This window comes from Dermacentor albipictus, chromosome 1, assembly GCF_038994185.2.
Source record: "Dermacentor albipictus isolate Rhodes 1998 colony chromosome 1, USDA_Dalb.pri_finalv2, whole genome shotgun sequence".
Taxonomy (NCBI): domain Eukaryota; kingdom Metazoa; phylum Arthropoda; class Arachnida; order Ixodida; family Ixodidae; genus Dermacentor; species Dermacentor albipictus.
In genome coordinates this window covers 141990356-142018002 of record NC_091821.1, presented here as the reverse complement: position 1 = coordinate 142018002, position 27647 = coordinate 141990356, and the positions used below count along the sequence as shown (strand labels likewise).

Here is a 27647-nt window from a genome sequence, read left to right as displayed (position 1 = left end):
CGTGGACGATCTCGACCGCGAGAAGACTGCCTTTGTAACACCCGACGGTCTTTATCAATTCAAGGTGATGCCGTTCGGCCTATGTAACGCTCCTGCCACTTTTTAACGCATGATGGACTCCCTTCTTCACGGTTTCAAATGGTCCACGTGCTTGTGCTACTTGGACGACGTTATCGTATTCTCCCCAACGTTCGCTACGCACCTCGAGCGCCTCTCAGCAGTCCGGGACGTTTTTCGGCGAGCCGGTCTGCAACTCAACGCATCGAAGTGCCAATTCGGCCGTCGCCAGATTACCGTCCTTGGACATCTCGTTGATGCGAACGGAGTGCAACCGGACCCAGGCAAGATCCATGCTGTTACGCACTTCCCTGTTCCGAAGTGTGTCAAGGATGTGCGCAGCTTCATCGGCCTTTGTTCGTACTTCCGCCGTTTCGTGAGGAATTTCGCCGCCATAGCACGACCACTAACCGACCTTTTGAAAAAAGACGCTCCTTTCCAGTGGGGCGATAACGAGGCCTCTGCATTCTCTCATCTAATCGATATTCTCACAACGCCTCCCGTTCTGGCCTATTTCGATCCTTCTGCGCCTACCGAAGTCCGTACTGATGCCAGCGGTCACGGAATTGGAGCAGTACTGGCACAACGCCAGCGTGGCCACGACCGTGTTATCGCTTACGCCAGCAGGCTCCTCTCACCCGCGGAGCGCAACTATTCCATCACTGAGCGTGAGTGTCTGGCCCTAGTTTGGGCGGTTGCGAAATTCCGCCCATACTTATATGGCCGATCCTTTTCCGTTGTCACAGACCATCACGCGCTTTGTTGGTTATGCTCATTGAAAGACCCTTCAGGAAGACTTGGTCGCTGGGCCTTACGCCTCCAAGAATATTCCTTCTCTGTCACCTACAAATCTGGCCGACTACACAAGGACGCTGACTGCCTGTCTCGCTACCCGGTAGACGAGCCTGACGACGCCGACAGTAGTACCGCCGGCGGCATGTTCTCTGTGTCTGCCTTCGCTAACATCGCCGATGAGCGGTACCGAGACCTATCGCTGCGAGTACTCATCGAGCGTCTGCGCTCTACACCTACCGACGCATCCGTTCGCCGATATGTCCTCCAGGGCGGCATTCTGTACCGAAGGAGCTTCCTCCCTGATGGCCCTGATCTTCTTCTTGTCGTGCCAAAACATCTACGACAGACTGTGCTCTTTGAGATGCATGACGCACCCACTGCAGGACATCTTGGGGTAACCCGCACGTACGACCGCGTCCGCCGCCGCTTCTATTGGCCTGGTCTCGCTCGCTCCGTTCGACGCTATGTTGCTGCCTGTGATCTCTGCCAGCGTCGGAAGACACCTCAGGTGCTACCTGCCGGTCATCTCCAGCCGATCACCGTCCCTGTGGAACCGTTCTTTCGTGTTGGATTAGACCTGCTCGGTCCCTTTCCCACGTCATCCTCTGGGAACAAATGGGTAGCCGTCGCGACTGATTACGCCACCCGATACGCTACCCGATACGCTATCACTCGGGCTCTCCCTACCAGCTGCGCCACTGACGTCGCGGACTTTCTCTTGCGTGACATTATCTTGCTTCATGGCGCCCCGCGACAGCTGCTTACTGACCGTGGTCGAAACTTCCTCTCGAAAGTTATCGCTGACATTGTGCGTTCCTGCTCCATTCAACACAAACTGACTACTTCATACCATCCTCAAACCAATGGCCTGACAGAGCGGTTAAACCGTACTCTTACCGATATGCTGGCCAAGTACGTTTCCAAGGCCCACCGCGACTGGGACATTGCCCTTCCTTACGTAACATTTGCGTACAATTCTTCCCGGCACGACACCGCCGGATTTTCTCCCTTTTATCTACTGTACGGTCGCGAACCTACCTTGCCCCTAGACACGGCACTTCCTCCTGCTGCGGTCTCAACAAGCGAGTATGCGCGCGACGCCATCGCCCTCGCCGACCATGCACGCCAGCTTGCCCGTGCTCGACTTACGGCCTCACAGACCACTCAGCAGTGTCAGTACAACGCCCGCCATCGTGACGTACAGTTTTCACCTGGTGCGCTCGTGCTCCTGTGGTCGCCCTCTCGTCACGTCGGACTTTCAGAGAAGCTTCTTTCGCGATACACAGGGCCCTACCGCGTGCTGCGCCAGGTGACGCCTGTGACTTACGAAATTGCTCCTGTGGGCTCAAGCTCGTCCTCTCCTGTGGCATCTAGTGATGTCGTACACGTCAGTAGGCTCAAGGCCTACTACACTGCTTCCGAGTCCGATCTTTAGTCGCTCCGGGACGGCGCTTTTGCAGCCGGGGGTAGTGCTACGGCACAATATGTGCGATCACGAAAGGCCAGCAGTGTGAAGACGACGACGACGATTTAGAAGCTAGCGCGGGCTGTTGCCTCTTAGCCAAGCGCAGCGTATTTTCGTATTTTCCTTGTAAATATATTTGTACATAGCTTGTCGTCTGCGTCTTCCTACGTAACAATATGTACTATCAGCGTCAAATGAAAGTTGAACAGCGGAGCGCTTGGCCCAAGCATAAGGGAAGATATAGTGCGCGCCGTCCAGTCATCACCATTGACAAGCGCGCACATCCGGTTTGACCGCACTGCGGGATTCCCCTCTAGTGAGATAATTTCTGTTCTGGTCTTTACATTTGAAAGGGAGAAAATGAAAAATACAACTGAAGCTAAAATATTGCAGTTTACGGCGAGTCTCGTCGCACAGATCGCCGAAACCACAAGTGCTGTAGGCGCGAACAGCGGTGCGCGTGATGCAGTTTGCATCGTCATCGCAAGGTAGATTCGCCCGCGCCAGGCCCAGACCGCGCCAGGCCCGCGCCGTCTGGCCGGGCGAATCTACCTTGCGATGACGAGACGCCAAGGTTGTCTCCATTCAGCATGGAGCGGCGGGCGGGGAGGACATATAAGTACCCTAGCATTGGCCACGCGAATCGCTGACGCCGTAGTAGACGTATGTATGTGCCCATCCTTGGCGAATTCCCTTGCCCCAGTGCAGGGTAGCCAACCAGACTCTTGACTGGTTAACATCCCTGCCTTCCTTTGATCTCTCGCTCTCTCTCCAGAATGGTATGTGCTGGTAGGATCGTATGAATGGTTTGTGCCACATACGGATAATAGAAGCCTTAAATGTATTTGGATATGTGTCGTCCTTTTTACATTAACTTATCTTCACCATTCTTTCCTTAACAAGCAACAAAATGCCTCCTTCTTCCTAGGGAAATCACGGCGTGGACGTCTCACAGGGGTATCATCCTGAATTGGTGTTTGCATTACAGCACAGCATGGGAAAACTAGCGTGTGAACATCAACCTGTGTGAATTTACACGTTGCATAGGATGAAAATAAACATAATTTTACGGATTGCACACAGTTGTACAGCCATTTAATTACTCTTCTCACTAAGGCTTCACTTCACTTAGATTCCATCATGTGCGTGGATCGGCATATGTATTTTTGTTGTAGCTGCTGTTGTTCTCAGTGGGGTAGAATCTAACTTTAACTAAGCGTAAGCTTACAATTCGAGTTAGACTATAACCTGAAAAAGAAGCAGAAAACGAGGAATATCTGATTTTATGCAGCGCACGACAGTCAAGGAGTACTTGGAGACAGCATGAATAACGCACAGCCGCGCAACAAGCAAGCAGCACTCTTCAATCAACGTCGTGCTAGAGCAGGAAGACTTCATTGACTTGGTTCCGAAAGCGCAAATGGTAAAGATTTCATATGAAGCACCTCTCGAAAATAAAAATGAATGGAAAAGAAGGATAATACAAGAAAAAAAGCAAACACGACCAGTCTTTGTCGGAATTTACCATCCGTATAGATGGCACGCTTGATTAGACCTATTGACAACCGCCTAATTGATGAGTTGCATTGAATAAGGGACGGCCGTCCAATCAGTCCTACGTGTGGGGTCTATTGAGCAATCATTGTTAAAGTAGAAGTTTCGCCTCCTGTAAAAAAAATGCGCATGCACGCGCACTTACAGACGGACGGACAACCGCGCTTCAAATATTGCATGGTAGCCGAGGCGTCAGGAGCGATAGTTTCGCTGCTGTTACCGTGGCGTCGATAAAATAGCTCAGCATGTTGCGATTGCGGGGCCACATTCATAAAACTTTTTATTCGTAAGGGATGTTTGCCATTGATGGGCCACCTTCTCCTACATGTCCGTCATCATGATTAGCTGCCATATACTTTTAGATGTACTGATTTAAATTATGAGATTTTATTTGCCAAAACCACAATTTGGTTTTGAGGTACACCGAAGGCCGGGATTCCGAATTAATTATGATTTTTTTTCGTGAATACGCACTCTGTTGCATAGGACGGGCACCACATGGCAAGTTCACAGTGAATTACTCGGGCTAAATACCTTGAATAATATGTACTGCTGTGGGTTAAATACAACTATTAAATTAATTCTGTGCCATCTTTTCTTTTTTCATGCATACATCCGCCGCACCAACTTTGCGTCGGCGTCAGCACGGTAACAAGTAGGTGGCAAAACGCAAGATTTTTTTAATACCTGCCCCTTACTACATTGACGAAGAAAGTCACAAAAGTGCTCCGGTGGTCCCTGCAGCCGTTGCCTGTGGTTGCATCATGTACGTAGTACGCTTGAGTGCGTGCGGAGATTATTTATCTACGACCGCACCGGTTCATTAATACCTCTGCTCTTTCTTGAGACCTCTAGATGACTTGCGCGCAGCTGGTGAACCTTCTTTCATTTGCTTCTTCAATCGCTGTATGTTTCCGTTGTTTGGACCAAGTTTTGTTCCTACATGGGAGCACCGTGAGAGGCTGCTTTCTTCGGCTCAACAAACGCGCAGGAATATCAAGTTCTATTGTATCTTTCTCGAAGACTTGCGACCTTTTTTTTCATATTATACGTACACAAATGCTTAAGTACGTACGTACGCATACATACATACATACATACATACATACATACATACATACATACATACATACATACATACATACATACATACATACATACATACATACATACATACATACATACATACATACATACATACATACATACATACATACATACATACATACATACATACATACATACATACATACATACATACATACATACATACATACATACATACATACATACATACATACATACATACATACATACATACATACATACATACATACATACATACATACATACATACATACATACATACATACATTATTCTACATCAGCTGAGCAGGACTTTGTTCTGCAGGGGTTTTTTGCAAACATGTACGCGGCAATAAAGGTTATACGGAAAAAGCAAATAAAAAAATTCGTCAGAACCCATCTCACGATGCTTGCCGACGGTAATGCGCTTAGCATTGAATCAATATAGCGACATCCTTTGTTGCCACCGCCGAAACGAGTTGTGTATTAGGCGTGTACTGCAGCGGGACAACACATTCGGGCTTGGATGGATGGATGGATAAATGGATAGATGTTATGAGGGTCCCCTTTGAAACAGGGTGGTGGGCTGTGCCTCCAAGCTCTTGCTATTGTACTGCCTAATGCCCTACCTAGGTTAAACAAGAAAAAAAAAACACTATGAACTCCCACAACCAAATTTTCTGACCACCTATTGCGAACTTTGCTTTTGTACGTCTACGTTTTCTCTCGTACCCCTACTTTTCTTCCCCCAATCTTCCAATCGCCTCTTGCTAATCTCTATTACAGACATGTTTACTTTTCCCCTGCTCTCGCTGAACCCAAGAGCTACAAGGAGGCCAGCGGGGCCTAAATCGACCGCTGGGCAGATGTCTTCACATTCTAATAAAAGATGCTCCATCGTTTCTCTAGCTTTACCACAGCAAGCACATGCGTCTTCTTCCTTCTTATATCTCACTTTATAGGTGCGTGTTCTAAGGCAGCCTGATCTCGCTTCGAAAAGTAATGACCTTCCTTTTGAGTTATCATAAATTGTTTCTTTCCTGATTTCGTGTTTTCCTCTTAAGTAGTTACTCATGGCAGGTTTATTTTCCGTTGCCGCCACCCACGAGATTATTTCGGCCTCTCTAACTTTCCGCTTGACGTTCTTTGTTGCTGTGTTGCCCACCCTACAGGCGGCATACTTGCTGGTAAGCTTCCTAGTTCTTTTCCTCCACTGCGAATCAATGTTTTTTCTCTACAAATACCTCAACACTCTCCCAGCCCATTTACTTTCTTCCATATTCCTCAGTCGTTCTTCATACTCAATTTTACTGCGAGCTTCCCTCACTTCAAAACTAGTCCAGCCCATATCATCCTGCACAGCTTCATTTGTAGTCTTCCCGTGAGCGCCCAGGCGACCCACTGACCTTTGGTTCCCAACGAGTCCTCATTGTACCCTTGATTTCAAGCGAACAACCTAATTTCCAAAAGTAAGTCCTGGAACCATCACACCTTTCCACTTACCCCGGTGCACCTCGTACCTATTGTATCCCCATAGCGCTCTGTGCTTCATTATGGCTGCATTTCTCTTCTCCCTTACTGCTATTGTTTTTTTGTGTGTTTCCATATATGTGTTGCCTTCGTTTATCCATATACAAAGGTATTTATATTCTCTTACCTGAAATATTTCTCGGCCCTGTATTGCCACTGTCTGTTCACTGTTTTCATTGAATGTCATAAGAAATTATTTTCTAACGCTAAATTTCAAACCTAAATTCTTGCCTTCCTGCCCACAGATATTAGCCAGACGTTGCAAATCACTTTGCTTGTTAGCTAGCAACACGATGTCGTCCTCATAAAATAAACCTGGATGCTGCTGCTCTACTACTGCACCCGCCTGTTTGTATGAGAGATTAAACCCGATATTACTTCCTTCTAGCGCCCTCTCCATCCTCACCATGTACATCATAAACAGCAGTGGGGATAAGAAGGGCACCCCTGCCAGAGTTCCTTGTTGATATCAACTTTCTCATCGCTCCTCATCCCTTCCCCTTCAACGCAAACGGTATTTTCTAGGTAAATCTATCTCAAAAGCTGCAGACAATCGTCCTCTAGGCCTTCCCCTTCCAATATATCCCACAAAATGTTACGGTCTATGTTGTCCTATGCTCCTGTAATTTCTAAAAAAGGCCACATATAACGGTCTGCTTTCTACTCTTGATATTTCAATACACTGAGTAAGAACAAATACGTTATCATGCATACGACTACCTATTCTGAAGCCATTCTGAAGTTCTACGAAAATGTCATTATTATCTGCCCATGCTTGCAGCTTTAATTTGATTGCCTGCATTGCTAGCCTGTAGATTACCGATGTAATAGTCAACAGTCTACATGAGTGAATTCTATCTTTCTCCCCCTTACCTTTATAAGTTAAATTCATTCTAATTTGTCAGTGACTGTCTGATATTCGTCTATCTTTTAAAGTTTTTTTCCACTGTTTTCACCAGAGCTTCCTTACTTTTTGGTCCTAGTTCATTAATCAGCCTAACGGGAACCTCGTCTAGCCCTGTGGCTGTGCGCTGAGGAATTTTCTCTTCGGCTTTCTTCCAGTTGAAATTTGTTAGCACCAGCTCCTTTTCCATCTGGTTCTCTTTTCTGCTATTTATTTCTTCGAATACAACCTCGTCATTGCCTTGGAAAGATTCGGCTGTTATTTTTCGGATGTAATTTAATGCCCGCATACCCTTCCAGTTTATTTCCATCTTCGTCTAGGATATGTTGTTGTATTGTTGTTGACTTCCTGCCTAGTAATTTTATGTGGTTCCACAATATTCCAGGTGCGCCCTTCTTTTTCTCACGTATTTCTGACAACCTACGTTCACTTTCACCTTTATCTTGGCTTGCACCAGTACTTGAACCAGATACTTTTTCTCCTGGTATATTTCCCATTTACTGGCTACTTTATCCTGTGGTAACTGCGCCTTCTTTGCCTGCCTGTGCTCTTGGGATGCTCTCTGTCGTTCGGCGATCGCTTCTCGAATCTCCCTGTTCCATCAACTTTTCGGTTTCTTTTTTTCCTTTCCAACCAACATGTTGTTTCTCTTTCCGTATTTCTGTCGTTATAACACTTAGCAGCTCACTGTATTCCCACTCTTTACTTGGCCATTTGCAAAGTTCTTCCTCGACTCTAGTGGCTATATTTGTTATTTGTTCGGCGTTCAAATTTGGGCTGGCCATTTTGCACTCCTTGCTCTCTTTGCCAACCACATATCTCATTTTCAAAATGATGCGTTTATGGTCACTCCCTATTCTGCTATGCCCTTCCTCGTCAATGACTATTTTTCTCAAATTATGAATTCCTTATGTCATCAGGTAGTAATCAATGGTCGATTGCCGAGTTTCCACTTCCCACGTGGTCTGCCCTTCACACGTAAGCCCTGCATCGATGTGCATGATCTACGAAGGCTACTAAAATTTGCCTATCAAATACGTATTTCACGTTCCAGTAGAAATTTTATCGGCAAGTACATGGGGCACCAATGAATGCGTCGATTTCGACGCATTCATTGTCTTCCTCAGATATGCATTCAGTCTTCCTCAGATATGTCGAAGACTCTTTCAGTATTTTGCAAAGAAAAAACCTTGACCTTTTCACGGCTCACCTAAACAATATGCAAGCAACAGTCAAGTTCACCATTCAAGTGGAATCTGGAGGCCAACTGCCGTTCTTGGACACCCTTGTGCAGCGAGAAGGGCCGAACCTGTTATTAAAAGTGTTTAGGAAGCACACCCACACTGGTCTCCACCTAAACTACACATCGGTGCACCCTGCTTCTCCAAAGAGGTCTGTTGCCGGCTCTCTTCTTCATCGGGCGACGGACGTGTGCACAACAGCGGAAGACCGCATGGCGGACAATGCACTTGTGCGGAGGGAATTAATGGCTTGTGGATACCCTGAGTACTTCATTGACTCAATAGGGCGCCAGCTGGCTCGCATAGTGCCCACCCAGCCTGGACCCCCAAAAAAACGGGCTTCGATTCCGTACGTCCCCGGCATAAGCGAGACTCTTGCACGCGTCCTGTGGTTATATGACGTGCAGGCTGCGCACGCGCCCTCCTGGAAACTTAGACACGAGCTTGTACATGTGAAATACCCTTTGGAAAAGGACAAGTTCCAAGGCGTCGTGTATGTCATTCCGTGTGCGAACTGTCGGTATGTCTACGTTGGTGAAACCGGCAACTTCAAAACAAGACCTAAGCAGGACATGAATGACGTCGAGAAACGGCACGTTGCATTGAGTGCCTTAGCCGAACAATGCGCAACCACATCACATACGATTAACTGGGAGAAATCTCGTGTGATTGCCAAGGAACGAAATCATTCTTCGCGTCTTTATCTTGAGTCCTTAATCATCCAAACCACGGCGCACAATCTTAATCACAACGAAGGTAATCTGCCGCCCATGTATGCCAGGTACCTTAGTCATGTTTTGAGACACACATAAAAAGGGGCGCCAGCTCTGCCGCTTGTTTCATTGTGAACAAGGCTCCCGTGGGGGAGCCGAAACGTAAATAACTATTTTAAACCATTTTCGTTGGTGTCCAGACCTCTTCCTTTTAAGTACGATGTTATGGTGCTCACAAAGGTATAGCATTGACTTCCCATTGTTTTCACTATAGCCATCTAAATCCTGTATGTGGGCATTTATGTCACCTAATAGGATAATTTCAGCATAATTCCCGAAATCCTTAACACCAGCACTCATGCATTCCACTGACTCTTATTTCCGGTCCACAAATACGTAACGCCCAGCCAAGTTTTTTTTTTTCCCGTCATTGTGCCTCATAACCAAAGATGCTCTTGACATTTTGAATTTACTCTGAGCGTTCCGACTCCCCCTCCTTTTCTTTCCAACTTAGTCCTGTGGCACCCTTCCCAAACATAATTATCAATCACTGGCGGCTCTTCCGAGTCTCTAAGGTGCGTTTCCGTAACCGCATGCACCCCTATTTGTTCTCTACTTAACTGCTCCTCAATCTCTGCCCCCTTTTCCTTTCTTCTGCTGCCCTGCATGTTTATGTAGCCTATTGCATGTCGAGCTACCTTTCTTGCTTTCCTCCTTTTTCTGGTATTGACGATGATGCTAGTCTGAGGTTCGCCTAGGAGACCTTCTGTATTACTACCTACTCTGGCCTCCTGAGCGCCCGTGGGCCACCTAAAAAAGCAACAGCGTGACCACCAAGTCGCCAGCCCACTTCTCGTGCCAGCCTGTCATTGAAGTGGATCCTTTCTCGTTTAAAACCACCACACCTTCTCACTTCCCTGTTTACTTCGACAACCTCGAAGCCTTTCTCTCAGATCATTTTCCATATTGCCTCATTAGCAGCCACTACGGCTCTTTGTACGAGTGAGTGAGTATCATAGTGTGTGATACCTCTGTCACACAAGCACGCAAAAACTCTTTTACCTAAGCGGTCCTTTACCGAGTTGAAAGACCTCTAATTAAAAGGAGTTGCGCTGCAGACACACGGCGCGGGCGATCTCCTTTTATCGTTTCCTTCCGAACACGCTATGGAAAGCATGGCGCTAGATTCTGAAACAAAACCAGTTAGAATAAACCAACGTATTTCAATATAGAAATTAGAAACGTACTATAATATGCTTGTTTTAGTGAATTTAGATACAGTTTATTCGAAAAGGTTAAATTAAAGAAGATTTAATAAGGTAGCTTCAAGAGTCTTCGCAGAAGTAGCAAATTTTACATGTTCGTCTAGCAACCTTGGGCCACTGTTTACATCGGAGTCAACATGGAGGTCGAGAATATGGGGGACTGCACGGACACGAAGGAAAAAGTCGAAATAGCATGCATTTTGGCAAGGATTCTTGCTGCAGAGAGCGAAGCAGACGCCGCAAAGGCAGTCAAAGACCGTATTAAGCGGCAGTTGCTACTCAACGGGTGTACATTTTATGCCTTGGCGCTTCCCACGAGAGTCTGCAACCGATCGACGTGGGCTTTCATCCGCCACGAAAAGTGGTTCGAGGAGACTGTGCCTCACCTCGGTGGCCACAACTTCAAGCAGTCGTTTCGAGTGAACCCCTCAACGTTCCGGTTTCTCGTGGAAAGTCTGCGCCATGTGCTCGAAAAACAAGTTACCAACATGCGTGACCCGATCACTGCGGAAAAGCGTGTCGCCATTGGCCTCTACAAATTGTGCTCTTCTGCCGAAGATAGAACTGTGGCAAACCTCTTCGGCGTTGGGCGCTCATCCGTCAACGTCATTTACAGAGAGTTTTGCGCAGCTGTTGTCTCTGTGCTCGAAAGTGACTGGATCAGAATGATTACTGAAGAGGAAATGCCTAGGCACATCCAAGAGTTCGAAGCCGTGTGCGATTTCCCTCAAGCTGTCGGTGCCCTTGATGGCTGCCATTTCCCTATTTCGCCTCCAAAGAAGTACGCCACCGACTACTACAACTACAAGGGTTGGTAAGTGGCCACGATTTAACTTATTTCATGTAAGTGTTCTGTTTGGGCCCATTTTTATAGTAGTAAAAAAAAGTAACTGACTGACCCATATTTTATTGCTAAGTAAAATGTTATTCAATTTTACCAGCAGCTCTTAAGAAAACGCGTAATTTGGTTCGCAGTCTTGCAGTGTTTAGCAGCGACAATTTTAATGCGACGACGAAAAGAGTTCTCCGCAGGACTGCAACTCCTATACGATGTAGAGTACGCTAACAGCGACCGGTTGTGGCATTATGTGAAATAATGTAATCCGAGCTGCACTCACAGCTATTAATAAAAGCAAACTGTAAAATCGCATCACAGTAACTAAAGGCAGTGAACTCAGCAGTGCCATGCTGCACTAACCTTTATTCACTTTGCACTTTGTTTTTTCTTGCAGGCACAGTATTATCCTACTAGCATTGGTCGACCACAAGTATCGATTCAGATACTGCAATGTCGGTGCCCCAGGACGCTGCCACGACGCACATGTGTTTGGTGTTTCACGGCTGTCGAAGATTGTCAACAGTCCCCTTTTCAAAGCACCTGTTGCCGCAGTGGGTACCACAGCAGTCCCACCGATAATATTATGCGATCAAGCATTTCCACTAACCCCAAACCTCATGAAGCCATTTGGACACCGAACTGTCATCAGTGAAGCTGAAAGGAATTTCAACTGTCATTTATCTGGAGCAAGGAGGATAGTTGAAAACGCATTCGGAAGGCTAAAGGCCCGGTTCCGTTTCATTGCGAAAAGAATGGAGTGTTCTGTTGGCAATGCCCGTTTGGCTATACGAGCATGCTGCGTGCTCAATAACATTTGCGAGCACTTCAACGACAGTGTCCACCCACAGTGGTTAAGTGAGGTGCAGCAGTCCAATGCTACATTTCCACAGCCATCACGCAGAACAGAAGCTGAAATTGGAAATGCATCCGCCATCAGGACAGCACTTGTGGAATATTACAAGCGAAGGAACTGAACGCAAGAGTCCCAAGAATCAGCAACAATTGTGGAACACCATGTCAGTTTTTACTAAAAAACTTCAACATTGCATCTACAAGTTTCTCTTGCAACTTGAGCCCCTCTTTACGGAGATCCATTTCCATTTTGTGCGCATCAGCAAACTGCTCTCTCTGCCGTCGCTGCTCCTCAAGCATCCTTTCTTGAAAGTCGCCAGCCGGTTGCCTTCTCTTCCTGCGGGCACATTCGGAACTGCCACTTGCGAGGTTCCTGGATTCAACCTGTTGTACTGGCGACTCGGAAGGTGAACAATCTTCGGCGACGTCTTCACAAGAAGCAGAGCCGGAATCAAGCATGTCGAAGATCAGCTGCGTTTGAAGAAGGGATCCGAAATACATTGACCACATTAGTTGATGTGTGAAGCGGTAAACAATTAGTTCAGGGTTTTTACTTGCAAGAGAGCTGCCTCTCCTTGCGTGTATGTATTCACGTTTTTTTATTTTAGAGTCTGCATTTTTTTTATTCTCCAAACAGCGCACTGCCAAGCTTGCAAAATGAACAGCGCGTGAGCACAAGCAGAAATGAACCACAGTATTAACAAGAGCAGTCCGCTACACTGCAGGGTTGTGCAGATTATGGGCTTGGCAGCACAGCTGATGCTACATTATGTCTTGAAATTTAGTTGACTGTAATAAAGCATATATAGTCTCCACTATGCATTTCTTACTTCTTCGACGGAGGCAGTGCTGCTTGTTGTGCTCTCGCTGCACCCAGCCTCTTCCATTAAAGATGTATCGTGAACAGGCAGGGATCCTAGAAACCTATGGACTTCGGAGAAGAATGGCCAGCTCGGCGGTGATGACCCTGTTGTCATGTGTTTCAGGCAGCTCCTGGATAAGAAAACGAAAGAACTAAAATTTTATATACTCAAAATGTAAAGATATACACAGAGCAAAACGTTTGCCGATAGATACAAACGCGACTTGATGGTACAGAAAGCCTGAGAAGCGAAGGTAACCCTTTTTACTCGAAAAAATTTAAAGTTTCTCATGTTTTCTTGTCTGAGAACAACGCTTGCGCATGGTCCGAGAAAAATGCAAACCGTAGTCACATCTGCAGAAATGAAAACATGCAGACGACTTCCTGCTTCGTATTATATGTTGCCGTGAGAAGGCGTACAATATAATGTGAAATGCGCCTGTCCATAAGTTAAGGTTCCCGTTATCTTGTGACGAACGAAATCATGCTATTGACGACCTGCGCGGGTTGTCATTCTTCGCCGCATGTGAAGGCGAATTTGCGTTTACTCAGACCGACTCGCACTGTAAAGGAATTGCAGAAACAGCCTTTAGCGCGTCGTCGACTTTCGTGTGTGCAGGGCGCAGTTCAGCCCTGCAAAATTCGACGCTAGCTGAAATGAAGGGTCTCTGCCTTAAAACCTTCGTTACTACGGCTCCGTCCGCTAGATTAGGGTTCCGTCGCTGCCTACTACGGAAACAACGTTCGATGCTGAGGTCGCGACACCACAAACGAGAGCTTGCAGCTTGCGACCACAGCCTGAAGCCGCTTCAAGGTAAATTTAGCGCTCACAGCTTACTGCTGTGCTTTGTCTTACCTGTAGGTCTGTCCCAGGTTCTCTATCTTGCTGTGCACTTGCGCCTTTGTGCGAGGTACACCCATGCTCGTCAATGCTTGTGCAATGCCATCGTAAACGCCTCCGTTGTGCTTCTGCGCACGCAGCGAGGGCAGGTTGTCTTCCCATAACTTGATTAACGCCCAGGTGTCTCTCTCCGACCACTGTACCCGCGGTTTTCTTTGGCGTGCCGGAGGCTGTTCGTCGGTACCGCTCGCCGTAGCCATGGTCGCAGAAAATGGCGCGAATTTGCATCGTCTGTTAGCGTCACGTGATATTTTCGAACTGCTTACGAGAGTGCCGTGCAAAAAGTGCAAAACTGCGCCTACTTAAGGTTCAACGAAAGACAAAACCCTTTTTTGTGATGTGTACACTTGAAATAAAAATGCACTTTTGCTTCGTTTCTTTATTGCATGATAATTACTGGTGCCCACTGCGTTGGAGGCTACGCCTTTCCAGCCGTAAAAGAGATCGGTGATCTCCGGTTTCGGAAAAGACCGCTTCTGAAAAAGAGATTAAACTTTGGCGTGTGTCTGCGGATGCAACTCCTTTGTGTGAGATGTCTTTTTCTTCAAATGCCTTTAAAGTGCTCGTGTGACAGGGGTATTAGTCATTGAGCTCAGATCACTCGGCGCCCTCTAGCAGCGGCGCCGCATGACCTCCGAAATGCATGGCGCGTGGTTGCGTGCGAACGCCGATTGTATACAAGCTTAGTACAAAAGTAGTATAAAAATAGTATAGAAACCTTTCGTGCTTAAGTAGCCGTCCCGCTCCAAGAAATGTTTCAATAAAGCGTAGTCGTGAGCTCACCTTTGCGTCAGTAATTTAGCAATACATAATTACCTCAACGCCCAGTGGTTAGCTCTGGCACGCCCGCTACACAAGGCAATTTCCTGGCAACATTTTCTTGGAGGAAGAAGCACCCTCGCACATTAATATATCGCTTGTTTCATAAATTTGAGGCCGCGCCCAGAGAAAAGCGACCAGTGGTGTGTATCGCTTCCCGCTCTGGTCTTCTCGGAGACGGCAGAAAAGGCGAATATGTATGCGTACAGGTCGTATGTATTCGCTTGCACAAGGCGGGGCTAGAATCTGTAGTCGAGAAATTCGCTTACACGGCACAATGCGCAACTACGACAACCAACGACAACCTATGATAAATAAATAAGACTGCTTTACGAGCAGGTGAAGTATTGTTCATTGACCGTATAAGTGCCTGAGTCATACGAATTTGTAAAGGAGTCAGCGAATGAATGAAACGCGAACCGAACAGAAAAAGCCCTTAGTGACACTCGCTATCATAGCGAGTCATTCACCTCACATTCACTACTCACTCACTAACTCACTCTCACTCACTCACTCTCCTTGAAAGTGAGTGAGTGAGTGAGTGAGTGAGTGAGTGAGTGAGTGAGTGAGTGAGTGAGTGAGTGAGTGAGTGAGTGAGTGAGTGAGTGAGTGAGTGAGTGAGTGAGTGAGTGAGTGAGTGAGTGAGTGAGTGAGTGAGTGAGTGAGTGAGTGAGTGAGTGAGTGAGTGAGTGAGTGAGTGAGTGAGTGAGTGAGTGAGTGAGTGAGTGAGAACAATTTCGCTCGTCCTCGCAGTGACAGCTAACAAGTCAACGGTATTTTTTATATTATATAGCAAGTCTGAATGCGTACTGTTTTCACAACGTAGTACCCACAGGCCCTCATAAATAGTATGTATATTGTTACGCGAAGGACGAGACAGTAAGACGAGCAACTGCTTACAGGTTGTATTTACAACAGCGGTTGCAGCGCTGACCGGTTAAATTCACAGCGCGAGCCCAGTTCGTTCTTCCTCCTCCTTTCTCGAGTGATGGCACCCACACGCCTCGTTCAAACAATCAAATACCACACGCGTGTAGCATAATCCCCCGGCGGCAGAAGCGACGTCTCCGAGCGTCTTAATGTCGTCACTGGGAGGGTGATACTGTTTCAGTCGTGTAACGTACACGTTATCACTGGACTGGGAAGCAGATGGGGCGTCAGGGGTGATCTCGTAGGTGACGGGAGTCACGGCACGAAACACTCGGTATGGGCCTGTGTAACGAGACAGCAGTTTTTCTGACAGGCCAACCTGACGCGACGGAGACCATAGAAGCTCCAAAGAACCAGGCGGAAAGTGCACGTTTCAGTGTCTCTGGTCGTACAAACGCCTCTGACTCTCTTGGGATCTCAGAAGGCGGTCACGGGCAATTCCCCTTGCGTGGGCACAGCGGGCGTTGGCGTCAAGTGCATATTCACTGGTCGGTGCCGCGTAAACAGGGAGGGTTGTGTCGAGGGGCAGTGCTGGTTCTCGGCCGAACAGAAGGGAAAATGGGGAATAACCAGCTGTGTCGTAGCGCGAGGAATTATAAGCAAATGTGACAAACGGTAGAGTGAGGTCCCAGTGAGTGTGGTCTGAAGAGACATGTTTCGCGAGCATGTCTGTGAGAGTGCGATTGAGACGCTCCGCGAGGCCATTTGTTTGCGGATGGTATGACATGGATAGCTTGTGCCTCGTGGCACAGGACTGCAGGATGTCCGCGGTAATCTTGAAAGGAATGTCCGGCCATGATCTGTGAGAAGTTGTCGTGGAGCTCCATCTAATAAAATTACGTCGCGTAAAAGAAAATCGGCGACACCTGTGGCGCAGCTTGTAGGAAGCGCTCGGGTGATGGCGCAGGAAAATGACCAAGTAAGTCCAAACCAACCCGAAAGAATAGTTCCGCGGGAATGTCGAGTGGTTGAAGGTACCCAGAAGGGAGCGTCGATGGTGTGTTGCGTCGCTGGCATTTCTCACACGCAGCTACGTGTCTTCGAACGGAGCGAGCAAGCCCTGGTCAAAAGAAGAGTCGGTGGATCTGGTCGTAGGTACGTGACACACCCAGGTGACCGGCAGTGGGGAGGTCATGAAGTTCGTGGAGAACAGCAAAGTGAAGGTGTTTAGGGAACACAAGGGGTAATGCAGGGCCGTCGGGGTGAACGTTGTGGTGGTAGAGTACGCCATCTTGAAGTGTGAATAAGCGAAGGGAACTCTCGGCAAGTGACGATTCCAGGCGGTCAATGATGATACGAAAGGACCGGTCACGGCGCTGCTCGTCGGCGACGTGGAGCAGTGGAAAAACAGACAGAACAGATGCGTTGGTGTCAGCATCAGACGTAGAGGTCGCGTCTTCGCCTGGGTAGCGAGATAGGCAATCTGCGTCCTGGTGTTGGCGTCCCGACATGTAAGTCACTGTGTAGGGATATTCTTGTAGTCGGAGGGCCCAACGACCGAGCTGGCCAGTAGGATCCTTTAGCGACGAAAGCCAACAGAGCGCATGATGGTCTGTGATTACTGAGAAGGGCTTGCCATATAAATATGGGCGGAACGTTGAAACAGCCCAAACGAGAGCAAGACATTCGCGCTCGGTAATCGAATAGTTGCGCTCTGCAGTTGTCAGGATCCGGCTAGCGTAGGCTATAACGCGATCGTGTCCGTGTTGGCGTTGCGATAATACGACGCCGATCCCATAGCCACTGGCATCGGTTCGGACCTCTGTAGGTGCGGACGGGTAAAAGTTGGCCAATACCGGTGGTTTGCTGAGAATCGTGATAAGGCGTAAAAATGCTTCAGCCTGAGGGGAACCCCACGTAAAAGGCACGTCTTTCTTCAGAAGTTCAGTGAGTGGTCGAGCGATTGCTGCGAAATCTTTCTCGAACCATGGGAAATAAGAACAGAGCCCCAAAAAACTCCGGACGTCTTTGAGAGACTGAGGTACAAAAAAAGCCGTTACTGCTCGAACCTTCTCCGGGTCGGGTTGTACTCCGGAAGCACCGACGAGACGGCCTAGCACGTATTGTAATCTGTCGGCACCCGAAGTGGCACTTCGATGAGTTTAATTGGAGCCCAGCCTTGCGGAAGACGTCAAGGATCGCTGCGATGTGCTCAAACTGCGCCTCAAATGTTGGATAAAACACAAGGACGTCGTCGAGGTAACAAAGGCAAGTTGACCATTTGAAACCTTGAAGCAGAGAGCCGATCATCCGTTCGAACGTGGCGGGGGCACTGCATAAACCGAACGGCATAACCTTGAATTGGTAGGGGCCATCTGGAATGACGAAAGAGGCCTTTTCTTGGTCTTGCTCATCGACGGAAATCTGCCAACAACCAGATCGAAGGTCGATGGATCAAAAGTGTTTGGCACCATGAAGACAATCAAGAGCGTCGTCGATTCGTCGTAAAGGGTAAACGTCCTTTTTAGTACGAGGGCTGTTTTTTTTTTCAACCTCCGATAGGCTATAAATAAAAGACAAGTTCATCTAAAACAATAATTTTATTACCAAAAGATTAGTACAGTTACGGTTACTTTTTGACATAATCACCGAAGAGATTGAGGCATTTGTCATATCTGTGGACAAGCTTTGCAATACCCTCTTCAAAAAAAGTTGCCGCCAATGAATTCAAGTAGTCCTTGACGTTGGTTTGAAGGTCGGCATTGGTTTGAAAGCGCTTCCCACCAAGCCACGTCTTCAGTCCAGGAAAAAGATGAAAGTCACAGGGCGCTAAGTCTGGACTGTATGGCGGATGATCGAAAATGTCCCATCCAAATTGTTCGAGAAGCCGTTGAGTTGCTCCAGCAGTGTGTGGGCGGGCATTGTCATGGATCAGAACAACTCCAGCGGTCAGCTTTCCTCTTCGTTTGTTCTGAATGGCTCTACGCAAACGTCGTAAAGTTTCACAATAAACAGCCGCAGTGATTGTGGTTCCGGGCTCCATAAACTCCACAAGCAACACACCTTGTTGATCCCAAAACGCAGTAGCCATGGTCTTTCTGTTGTTGAAGGTGTTTTTGAACTTCTTTGGTTTGTTTGGTGAATTTGAATGCACCCATTGTTGTGATTGTCGTTTTGTTTCCGGTGTGTCGTATTGAATCCAGGTTTCATCCCCAGTCACGATTGATTTCAAAAGGTTGTCTCCTTCATCCTGATAACGCTCAAGGAACTCCAAAGCTGACGCCATTCGTCGAGCTTTGTGGCCGTCCGTCAACATTTTTGGGACCCAACGTGCACAAAGTTTTTTGTAGCGTAACCGTTCAGTAACAATAGAGTACAAAACAGACCTTGAAACTTCTGGAAATTCCGTAGATAAAGCAGTAATGGTGAATCTGCGGTTTTCTTTAACCATTCTGTCAACTCGTTGAACCAGATCATCTGAAACGACAGATTTGCGTCCTTGGCCTCCTTCATCATGAACATCATTACGTCCATCTTTAAAATCTCGACACCATTCACGCACAACACCATCACTCATGAAGTTTTCCCCATATCCTCGACTCATTCTCCGATGGATTTCTGCAGCACCATGGCCTTCAGCCTGTAGAAAACGAATAACACTTCGCAATTCACACTTGGCGGGAGCAACAATAATGGCAGCCATGTTTACGTGGCAGTAGCACACTGCCGACTGACGCCTGAATGTCAACAATGGCGGAGTGTGTAGTGCGAGAGCTGCGCAGTTGCCTACAGCGCATGTCCGCTTTCTGCTGCCCGCGTAGCACCTGCACGGAGCGATCGGAGGTTGAAAAAAAAACGGCCCTCGTAATTCGGTTTAGGTGGCGGTAATCAACGCAGAAACGCCACGTGCCATCTTTCTTTTTGACGAGCACGACCGCCGACGCCCAAGGACTCGACGAGGGCTCAACAATGCCTCTGACGAGCTTCTTGTTTACTTCCTGCTGAATAACTTGCCGCTCTGCCGTGGACACGCGATATGGTCGGCGGTGAATGGTAACAGTATCACCAGTGTTTATCCGATGCTTAACAAGGAACATCTGACCAAGTGGTCGATTGTCAGTGTCAGATACGTCGCGGTAGGAAAGCAAAAGGCGATATAAGGCGGCTGCTTGGTCAGGTGCGAGGTGCGGAGCGACCATGGGACGTAAGGGGCTGTCGAGGTTCAAGGCACCCTGCGGTTAATCATGAGGATATAGAGACGCGTCGGCTGCAAAAGCAGTGACGTGGTCGTCTGTCATAGACCGAAGCGTGGCCACCGCTGTGCCTTCAGGTAACACTTGCTTCTTCAAGCCAAAATTGATAATGGGGAGACACATCCTATTAGCAGCAAGGATTACGACTGAGTGTGGCACAGAGATTAGGGCTTTTGGAGGTAAGCGAACAAACGCTGTAGTGTAGTGCATAGGGTGTTCGGTTGTTCGGGGCGAACGTCTGAAAGAAGAGGAAGCTCGAGGCACAGCGTCCCGGTGGAACAGTCGATGAGGGCAGAATGCGTCGTCAGAAAGTCGAGCCCGAAGATTAGGCCATGAGGGCAACTGGTCAGCACGGCGAACAGGACTGGAACTTGGCGGCCAGCAATTCCTATGCGAGCAGTGCACATACCCCTGACGGCAACAGTGGCGACGCGTACGGCTCGAGTGATGGCAGGCGTAATACCTTTTTTGAGGCGACGACATAGGTTAGCGCTCATTATGGACACTTGGGCTCCAGTATCAATTTATGCCGTCAACGGGACACCATCTACGTCTACTTCAATTAGGTTCGTGTTGATGAGGAGCGTCAGCGGAGGATTTGGACAGGACGAACCTCATGTAGCACTACCTCCAAGAGCTGCATGGCCTAGTTTTCCGTCCGTCGGTTTGGCGACGAAAAGCGGTGAGGTTAGGGGGACAGGGAGCGACGGCGTTGAGGCGACGGCGATCGCACGGAGGAGTGGCTGTCAGAGGCATCAGAAGTAGGGTACAGACGACGAGGTGAATAACGGCAAGCGTCGGCGTATGGGCGAGGCGCAGGGAATGAGCTCCAGTACTGCGGCATCCAGGTGGTGCGGCAGTGGCGGCATACGTGACTAACGCGCTGGCAGCGCAAGCAGATTGGTTTGTCGTATATAAGCTTCGCCATTCAGCAAGATTGTGTGGTCTGGGAGCGAAATATTGGTCATTACAGAGAGAGAGAGAGAGAGAAGAATACAGGAAGGCAGGGATGTTAACCAGTCAATAGTCTGGTTGGTTACCCTACACTGGGGGAAGGGAGAAGGGGAAGAGAAAGAAGGGAGAGAGAAGGTGTAGGTACGTGTACAAACAGCACTTCAGTTAAAGTCGCTCGAGCAAACCAGAAGTTCTGAGAAAACACAAAAGTGCCTTCACTGCCTTCTGAGCCGATGATCGGTCGGGACGGTGCTCTAATATTGACTGTTCACTCAGAGGACGATCGTCTAGTTTCCTCAATGTGTCGGACAAATACTGTCTTTGTGCTTGAAATTGAGGACAATGGCACAATATGTGGTCAATGTTCTCCTCGCATGCGCAAACATCACATGCAGGACTATCAGCCATTCCAAGTAGTGCTGAGTAGGCATTCGTGAAGGCCACTCCAAGCCATAACCGACACAGAAGAGACGCTTCACGGCGGTGCACACCGGCTGGAGGTCTGAGTTGAAGTGATGGGTTTAGTCGGTGCAGTCTTGTGCGCCTTGTATGTACGGTATTCCACTCTGCTAAGGAGATCGTGCGTGCCAGAATGCCAAGTTGTCTCGCGGCGTCGGTCCTTGAGAGCGGAATGGGGACGCAGCGGTCTTCTTGGTTTGATGTCCGAGCTGCCTTATCGGCGTCATCATTACCAAAGATACCGCAATGACCTGGTATCCACTGAAAAGAGATATCATGGCCTTTTTCGCTTAAGTAATGGACAAGTTCCGCGATTTCGCACGTGAGCTGATCGTGAGTTCCATGTCGGAGAAACGAATGCACACATTGCAAGGCCGGCCTTGAATCGCAGAAGACTGCCCATTTTCTAGGACTTTCAGTATTTATCACTTGAAGCGCGTCGCGGAGAGCCGCGAGCTCTGCAGCTGTAGACGTAGTGACATGGGAAGTCCTGAACCGCTTGGTTATTCTCATTGCTGGTATAACTACAGCGCCGCCGGAACTGGTTGATGTAGTTGATCCATCAGTGTAGACGTGTGTGCAGTCGCTGTATTTCTCGTACAGGAGAAGTAAAGTTAGCTGCTTGAGCGCTGATGATGGCAAGTCCGACTTTTTCTGAAGTCCTGGGACTGTAAGGTTCACTTGAGTACGGCGCATACACCATGGAGGAATAGAAGGTCTTGCCGCAGGTGTGTAACCTGACCTGAAAGAGGCACGGTGCGCCAAGACAGTCGCACTGAATGTCGTGTTGGGCCTATCTACTGGGAGACTTGCTAGGTGGTGGGTAGGGGTCTGGGCGAAGTGTCTTATGTGCACACGCATTGTTTCAATGCTAATGTGCGCTCTAATAGAAAAATCTTGAGCGAGTGCAATAACTTCAGGCGTTGACGCACTCCGCGGTAGACCGAGACATATCTTCAGTGCTTGGGCTTGGATGCTTTGGATTATGTTCAGGTTAGTTCTGCAGGTGTTGGACATGACAGGAAGGCTGTACCGCAGGAATCCAATAAAGAGGACCCTGTACAGTTGCAGCATAGAGTGTATTGGCACTACCCAGGTCATTACAGGTTGTGGGCATGGTAATGGGTGCCGAATCATTTCGGGAGACAGAGCAGGCGGTAGAGATGCTTAGGTTTGCAATTTCTTGCCGCACAACTGTTTGAACACTGGAAATAGTGGGGGCCGCTTGGTTAAAGGTACCATCATGAGGTCGGGGATGAAGGGGGGCCGTACTCGCCGCTTCATTCTCACGGCGAACGATACGTGTGACGTTCTCTTGAAATGGCCATGTGGCGGTAAGAGCGGAGCAAGAGGACGTGGCAGGGGGTGTTTGGGAGCCGGGAAAACTGTGGGGTGACGAGGCGACTTTTGGCTACCTCGAAGCGGCGGCATTCTTTGACGATGGTGTCGATGGTAGAAACGCCGTTATAAACTAGCAAATTTAAGGCGTCGTCCGCGATGCCTTTTAGGATATGGCCCACCTTGTCAACCTCGGTCATGTGCTCGTTGACGTTCCGGCAAAGCACGAGCACGTCCTCTATGTAGGAGACATACGATTCGGTCGACGACTCGACACGGGTGCCAAGCTCTTTTCGCGCAGCCTGTTGGCGACCTGACGGGTTGCCAAACAGGTCGCGAAGCCGCTCTTTGAAAATGTCCCAGCTGGAGAGCTCGATTTCATGGGCGCGAAACGAGACACGCAGTGTCCCGTCCAGATAAAAGATAACATTGGCAAGCATGACGGTAGGGTCTCAGTGGTGGCTTTGGCTAACACGCTAATACATGCTGAGCCAGTCGTCGACGTCAACGTCATTTTGGGTGGAGAATGTCCCAGGATAACGGAGACTAGGAACCGTAACGTACGTTGTGGTTGGCGCCACAGGTGTAGGTGGCGACGGGGTGGTTCCATCGGAAGCCATGGCTGAGAAGACGATGGTGCGGCCGCTTCGGAGCTCCGTGGTGAGGATGGGAAACGTTCCACCTCCACCACAATGTTACGCGAAGGACGAGTCAGTAAGACGAGCAACTATGTACAGGTTGTATTTACAACAGCGGTTGCAGCGCTGACCAGTCAGGCTCACAGCGCAAGCCAAGTTCGTACTTCCCCCTCTTTTCTCGAGTGATGGCGCCCATGCGCCTCGTTCAAACAATCAAATACCACACGCGTCTAGCAATATGATCATTCAGACGCTAAAGCTTTTTTAATTGTTGTATTTTGCGCTTATCGTTCTCGGTGCAGAACCGGCGCAGACGCCTTCTAGAGCAAACCAGTGACCTCTAGTTCCCGTACACGAGAAGTTACGCTGCTAAGCCGCACTTCTCGCTACAGCAGCCTGACAGCCTTTAATTAGGCTTGATGAAGGGCATCAGCACGAGTACACAGTTCGAAAACGCTGCTTTATAGGGTATACGTTGCTGCCCGTTTTCCATAAAAATCATTGTCCCGTGTCCACCTTTTTCGTCTTCCCGTTGTGTTCTCTAATGAGTTCGTTGAGAGCTGAAAGCAAGCCAAAACATGTTTTGTCTTTAGCTATTTTAGAAACAACCATTAGCCATTCTATGCTATACAACCTGTAATTCACGCAGGATTCAAAATATTTAATTTTTAATATAATAATTTCTGCACCACTACTAGAAAGCGGGTAGAAGGCGTTCATTACTTCCAACTGGCTGCACCACATCGCATTCTTGAACGGCTCCCAAGTGTGATGTCCTAACAGGCGCTTAGAACTGCGGCGCAGTTTTAACGACCACCCTTCACCAGATGCTAGCGTCGATCATGACCATTTCTCTCCCCGCCTCTCGTCACCCTTCTATACCTTCCTTGCTCCAGGCATTGCTTTCAACGAACCCTTTTTTGGCTGTGGATGTAGAATAGCCAGGTTTACTTTCCGGAGATGCCGATATCTAACTACTTTGTCATTTCCTTGTTTGAAGCAGCTCTATTTTGATGGAGGCTGCGTCGTTAAGCTAACTTGCTCTACTGTGCTAGTCAACGGCAACTATATAGCCGTTTCAAAGCGACTGCGCGGGGAAAAGCATGTAGCTGCAATTACTCGTCGACCACAGTCATGAAGGTCTCAGTAGCTGTTGGCTGCTTTCGAAACACACTTTTCTGGCATCCGGCTCTCAAACTGCTTGTTCAAACTGAGCACACTGAATTTACTCTTCTGCGCGCTACACGCGCCTACGCTTGATCCCGGCTGCGGCCGCTGCAATTTACGTAGATGGGGCGAAATGCAAATACGCCCGTGTGCTTAGATTTAGGTGCACGTTAAAGAACCCCAGGTGGCGCTCTTTAACGTGAACCTAACCATAAGCACACGGGCTGGACAAACATATTTTAAATACATAGCGCATCGTGTAAGCGACATTCAAGTGAATATGACAAACACGCGTTCGATCATGCCTATATATCGTGACCCCATGGCATATGTAAGTTACAGTTAGTGTCGAAACAATTATGTGACCCGTATGGCCACAGCTCTGCATTACACCAAAGGTTTAGGAAGCCTTCATGCAAGTCTTGAATGTGGGCTCCTTACACAGGTAAAGCTGCGAGTGCCATGCAACGGCTGACACAAGGGCCAGTGTATCACTTTTTTGGAAATAGTATCAAGGTCAGCTTGGATGAGTCACTGTGTGCAGTTCCGGCTGCACAGCCGCCTCTGATGTTTTCGGCTATGCTACAGCGGGCGCTAAACCACTGCAGCGTGAAACTGTGGCTTTACCTGCAGGTCATTGTGTGTAGACAGTTGATGTCAATTCTGGTTTTGGAGGCTTGGGGACTTCAGGCCTTGCAGACCAGCCAGCGAATCACTCAACATCACCCACTCGGGAGCTGGCTGCAGCAAGATAGAAATGATAAGGGAATTAGAGCAGAGAGGTTGACCACGCTGAGCCTTGTTGGCTACCTGACAGTGGGAAAGGCTGCCCTCAGTGCAGCCAGCCCAGTAGCTGTGCTAGATGTTCTAAGGCTGAGTTTTTCTGATATCGCGGTCTTCGCTAACGGGATCCAGATCAGATCAAAGTACGGTCGTCTTTTCCGATCGGAGCCCGGCCCCAGCCTGAAAGTACCATACGCTGAAGCGTCCGAGCCTGGCCCGGTGGTTTTAAACCTGGCCCGTAGCCGACCGGGTATCAGGCTCTGGCCGGCCCGATTCGGCCCGTTAGCCCTTGAGCCTAAATGAAGCATGGTTCTCGATTACTGTGAAGGTACTAGCCGCTCGGAGATTTTTCGCTGCAGACAGATTCGACTGTGTCAGGTGTTCCACTGCAGTTAATGCTAACAGCTGAACAGGTAAATGAGAACGAAAAAGACTACATATTTTGTTCATCATACTCGTGCGTTACTCTAGGGAATGAACGCCCGTACTACATTGACGTAATAGTTGTACGGCAATATACCAAATGTTCTTGCGAAAACTACAAAAAAATTCTAAATTTAGACAACTTAAGAAAAAAGGCCATTTTTTTAGAAACCAGGGCGGGGATATCATAGCGATGCCTTTTTCCTATGCTAATGCCTTTCGGCTCTTTTCGCGTTTGTGAGTGGTAAAGCGGCGCTCCGCCCCGGGCGAAGCGTCGAACGCGGACACTCACGAACACGAAAAGCGTCGAAAGGCATTAACATCAGGAAAAGGCTTCGCTTCAAAATACCGGACCAGGTTATCGGGAACGGTGGACGCCAGAAAACATGTTAAGTGTTCTAATTTTGTCACGGATTAGTTAAATGAAAAATTATTCTATTTAATTATCGCCTATTGTATTACATTAACTACTGCATTTACCTAACTAGTGAGAAAATGAAAAAAAACATAACCTGTTTCCTGACGTCCGCCGTTTCCTATAATCCGGTTTCTAAAAAAAATTGCGTTTTTATCTTGAGCACATTAAGAAATTTTTGGCAGACTTCGCCAAAAAGAAGCGCTTTAACTTGGGCATACGCGACTCCTATTGTACGCACCGTTATCCATTTCATCTCGCTCTTGAATTTCGCAGAATCCTTATACAGTGCAGTGCGAGGATTCGTGGCAATAAAATTCGCGGGACTGTAAATTTAAATAGGCTGGTCTATTGGCTTTCAGAATTCCGTAATACATTGCGGCTATAAGTTATTGTAGCGTCCTTATATGCAAATAGGTGACACGCAAGATTAGCGCTCGTGGGGGACCATATTGTCACATGGCACAATTCTAATGCTTTATTCAGCTTCATTTTAAGGTCGTCAATCTTTCAGTCAGCAATTCAAGTATCCAGGTTTCGTTGTAAGAGTACATTTTAGCTATGTCTACTTGTCTTTTCAAGATGTGCGGTTTTAAGCAGAGTGCATGTACAGCGTAGAAAAGGTAGCCTTTTTTTTTTCTCCACCAAGTGAAAATGTCATACTTCGTTCACCCTGATTCCCAGCGAACGCACATTGTGCCAGAAAGAACGAATACAAGGCAATGAATGCGAGGGCTGCGCCAGTTAACGCGTCAAGACTTCGTTCAAAAGAGAACTTCATTAAGAGATTAAAGTTTTGTGCTTCCTGTTTTATTTCTCCTCATCCACTTCATCAATGTTGCATGCTTTTGTTGCATCCACGGTTGGTTTGAAATATTTATTTAGAGCGCTTAAAAGTCTCAATGCAATTATGCTGAACTAACTATGCGATAAATTACGGCACATTATTCAACTCCCTTGAACGGTGAAGGATGAAATTACGTGGAAACCTGTCGTAAGTATCACTATGCCTTAGTAAGCAGCATAATTTGCAAATTTACATTCCGGAAGCTATTGCTCGTAGCTGCTAAGTTAATGAGGTATTTCATTGCTCTAAGAAAGCATTTATATTTTGTTTCAGTTTTGTTCTTGCATTAAAATGATCACAGGTGAAGCAATGAATGGCGGAAAATTTTTCGCCGCTGTCAACAGTTTTGCGTATAAACAAAAGATTTTCCGGCAACTATGCTTGAAGCGTGTCTTCTGCTCTTGAAAATGCAACTGCATGAAAATTATTTCTCTACTTGTGTCCCCATGGCTGCTACACGAAGAATACTTCTCGCAAGTGAAAACAGTCTAGGAAATCTTTTTTCTGTACGCTTTTCATTATCCAGCAGATGTCCCATCTCCTCAACGCCATCCCAATGTAGATATATGTCTACCATCATTTTGTCCCGACTTTGTGACGTCTTACTACTGTTACTAC

At 47.8% G+C, this 27647-nt stretch overlaps 3 protein-coding genes across 3 annotated transcripts in view; 2 read left to right on the top strand and 1 right to left on the bottom strand.

Annotated features, from left to right (window-relative positions):
• The window catches only part of LOC135900057 (uncharacterized), a 332823-nt gene extending 329155 nt beyond the window's left edge, over positions 1 to 3668 (top strand). The window contains exon 5 of the mRNA XM_070526745.1: positions 3609 to 3668. Coding sequence (XP_070382846.1) covers positions 3609 to 3644 — 36 coding nt within the window. The 3' untranslated portion in view covers positions 3645 to 3668. The remainder of the gene's footprint in view (positions 1 to 3608) is intronic.
• A 6794-nt stretch (positions 3669 to 10462) lies between these two features.
• Positions 10463 to 13116, top strand: LOC139050393 (uncharacterized). Its single transcript, XM_070526694.1, has 2 exons — positions 10463 to 11424; positions 11843 to 13116. The coding sequence occupies exons 1-2, from the start codon at positions 10748 to 10750 to the stop codon at positions 12420 to 12422; spliced, it is 1257 nt and encodes a 418-aa protein (XP_070382795.1). The 5' UTR covers positions 10463 to 10747; the 3' UTR covers positions 12423 to 13116.
• On the bottom strand, positions 12451 to 14630 carry LOC135900035 (myb/SANT-like DNA-binding domain-containing protein 1). Its single transcript, XM_065429454.2, has 3 exons — positions 14019 to 14630; positions 13131 to 13293; positions 12451 to 12771 (listed from the first exon to the last, which is right to left on the bottom strand). The coding sequence occupies exons 1-3, from the start codon at positions 14261 to 14263 to the stop codon at positions 12466 to 12468; spliced, it is 714 nt and encodes a 237-aa protein (XP_065285526.2). The 5' UTR covers positions 14264 to 14630; the 3' UTR covers positions 12451 to 12465.
• Between the last annotated feature and the right edge of the window lie 13017 nt (positions 14631 to 27647).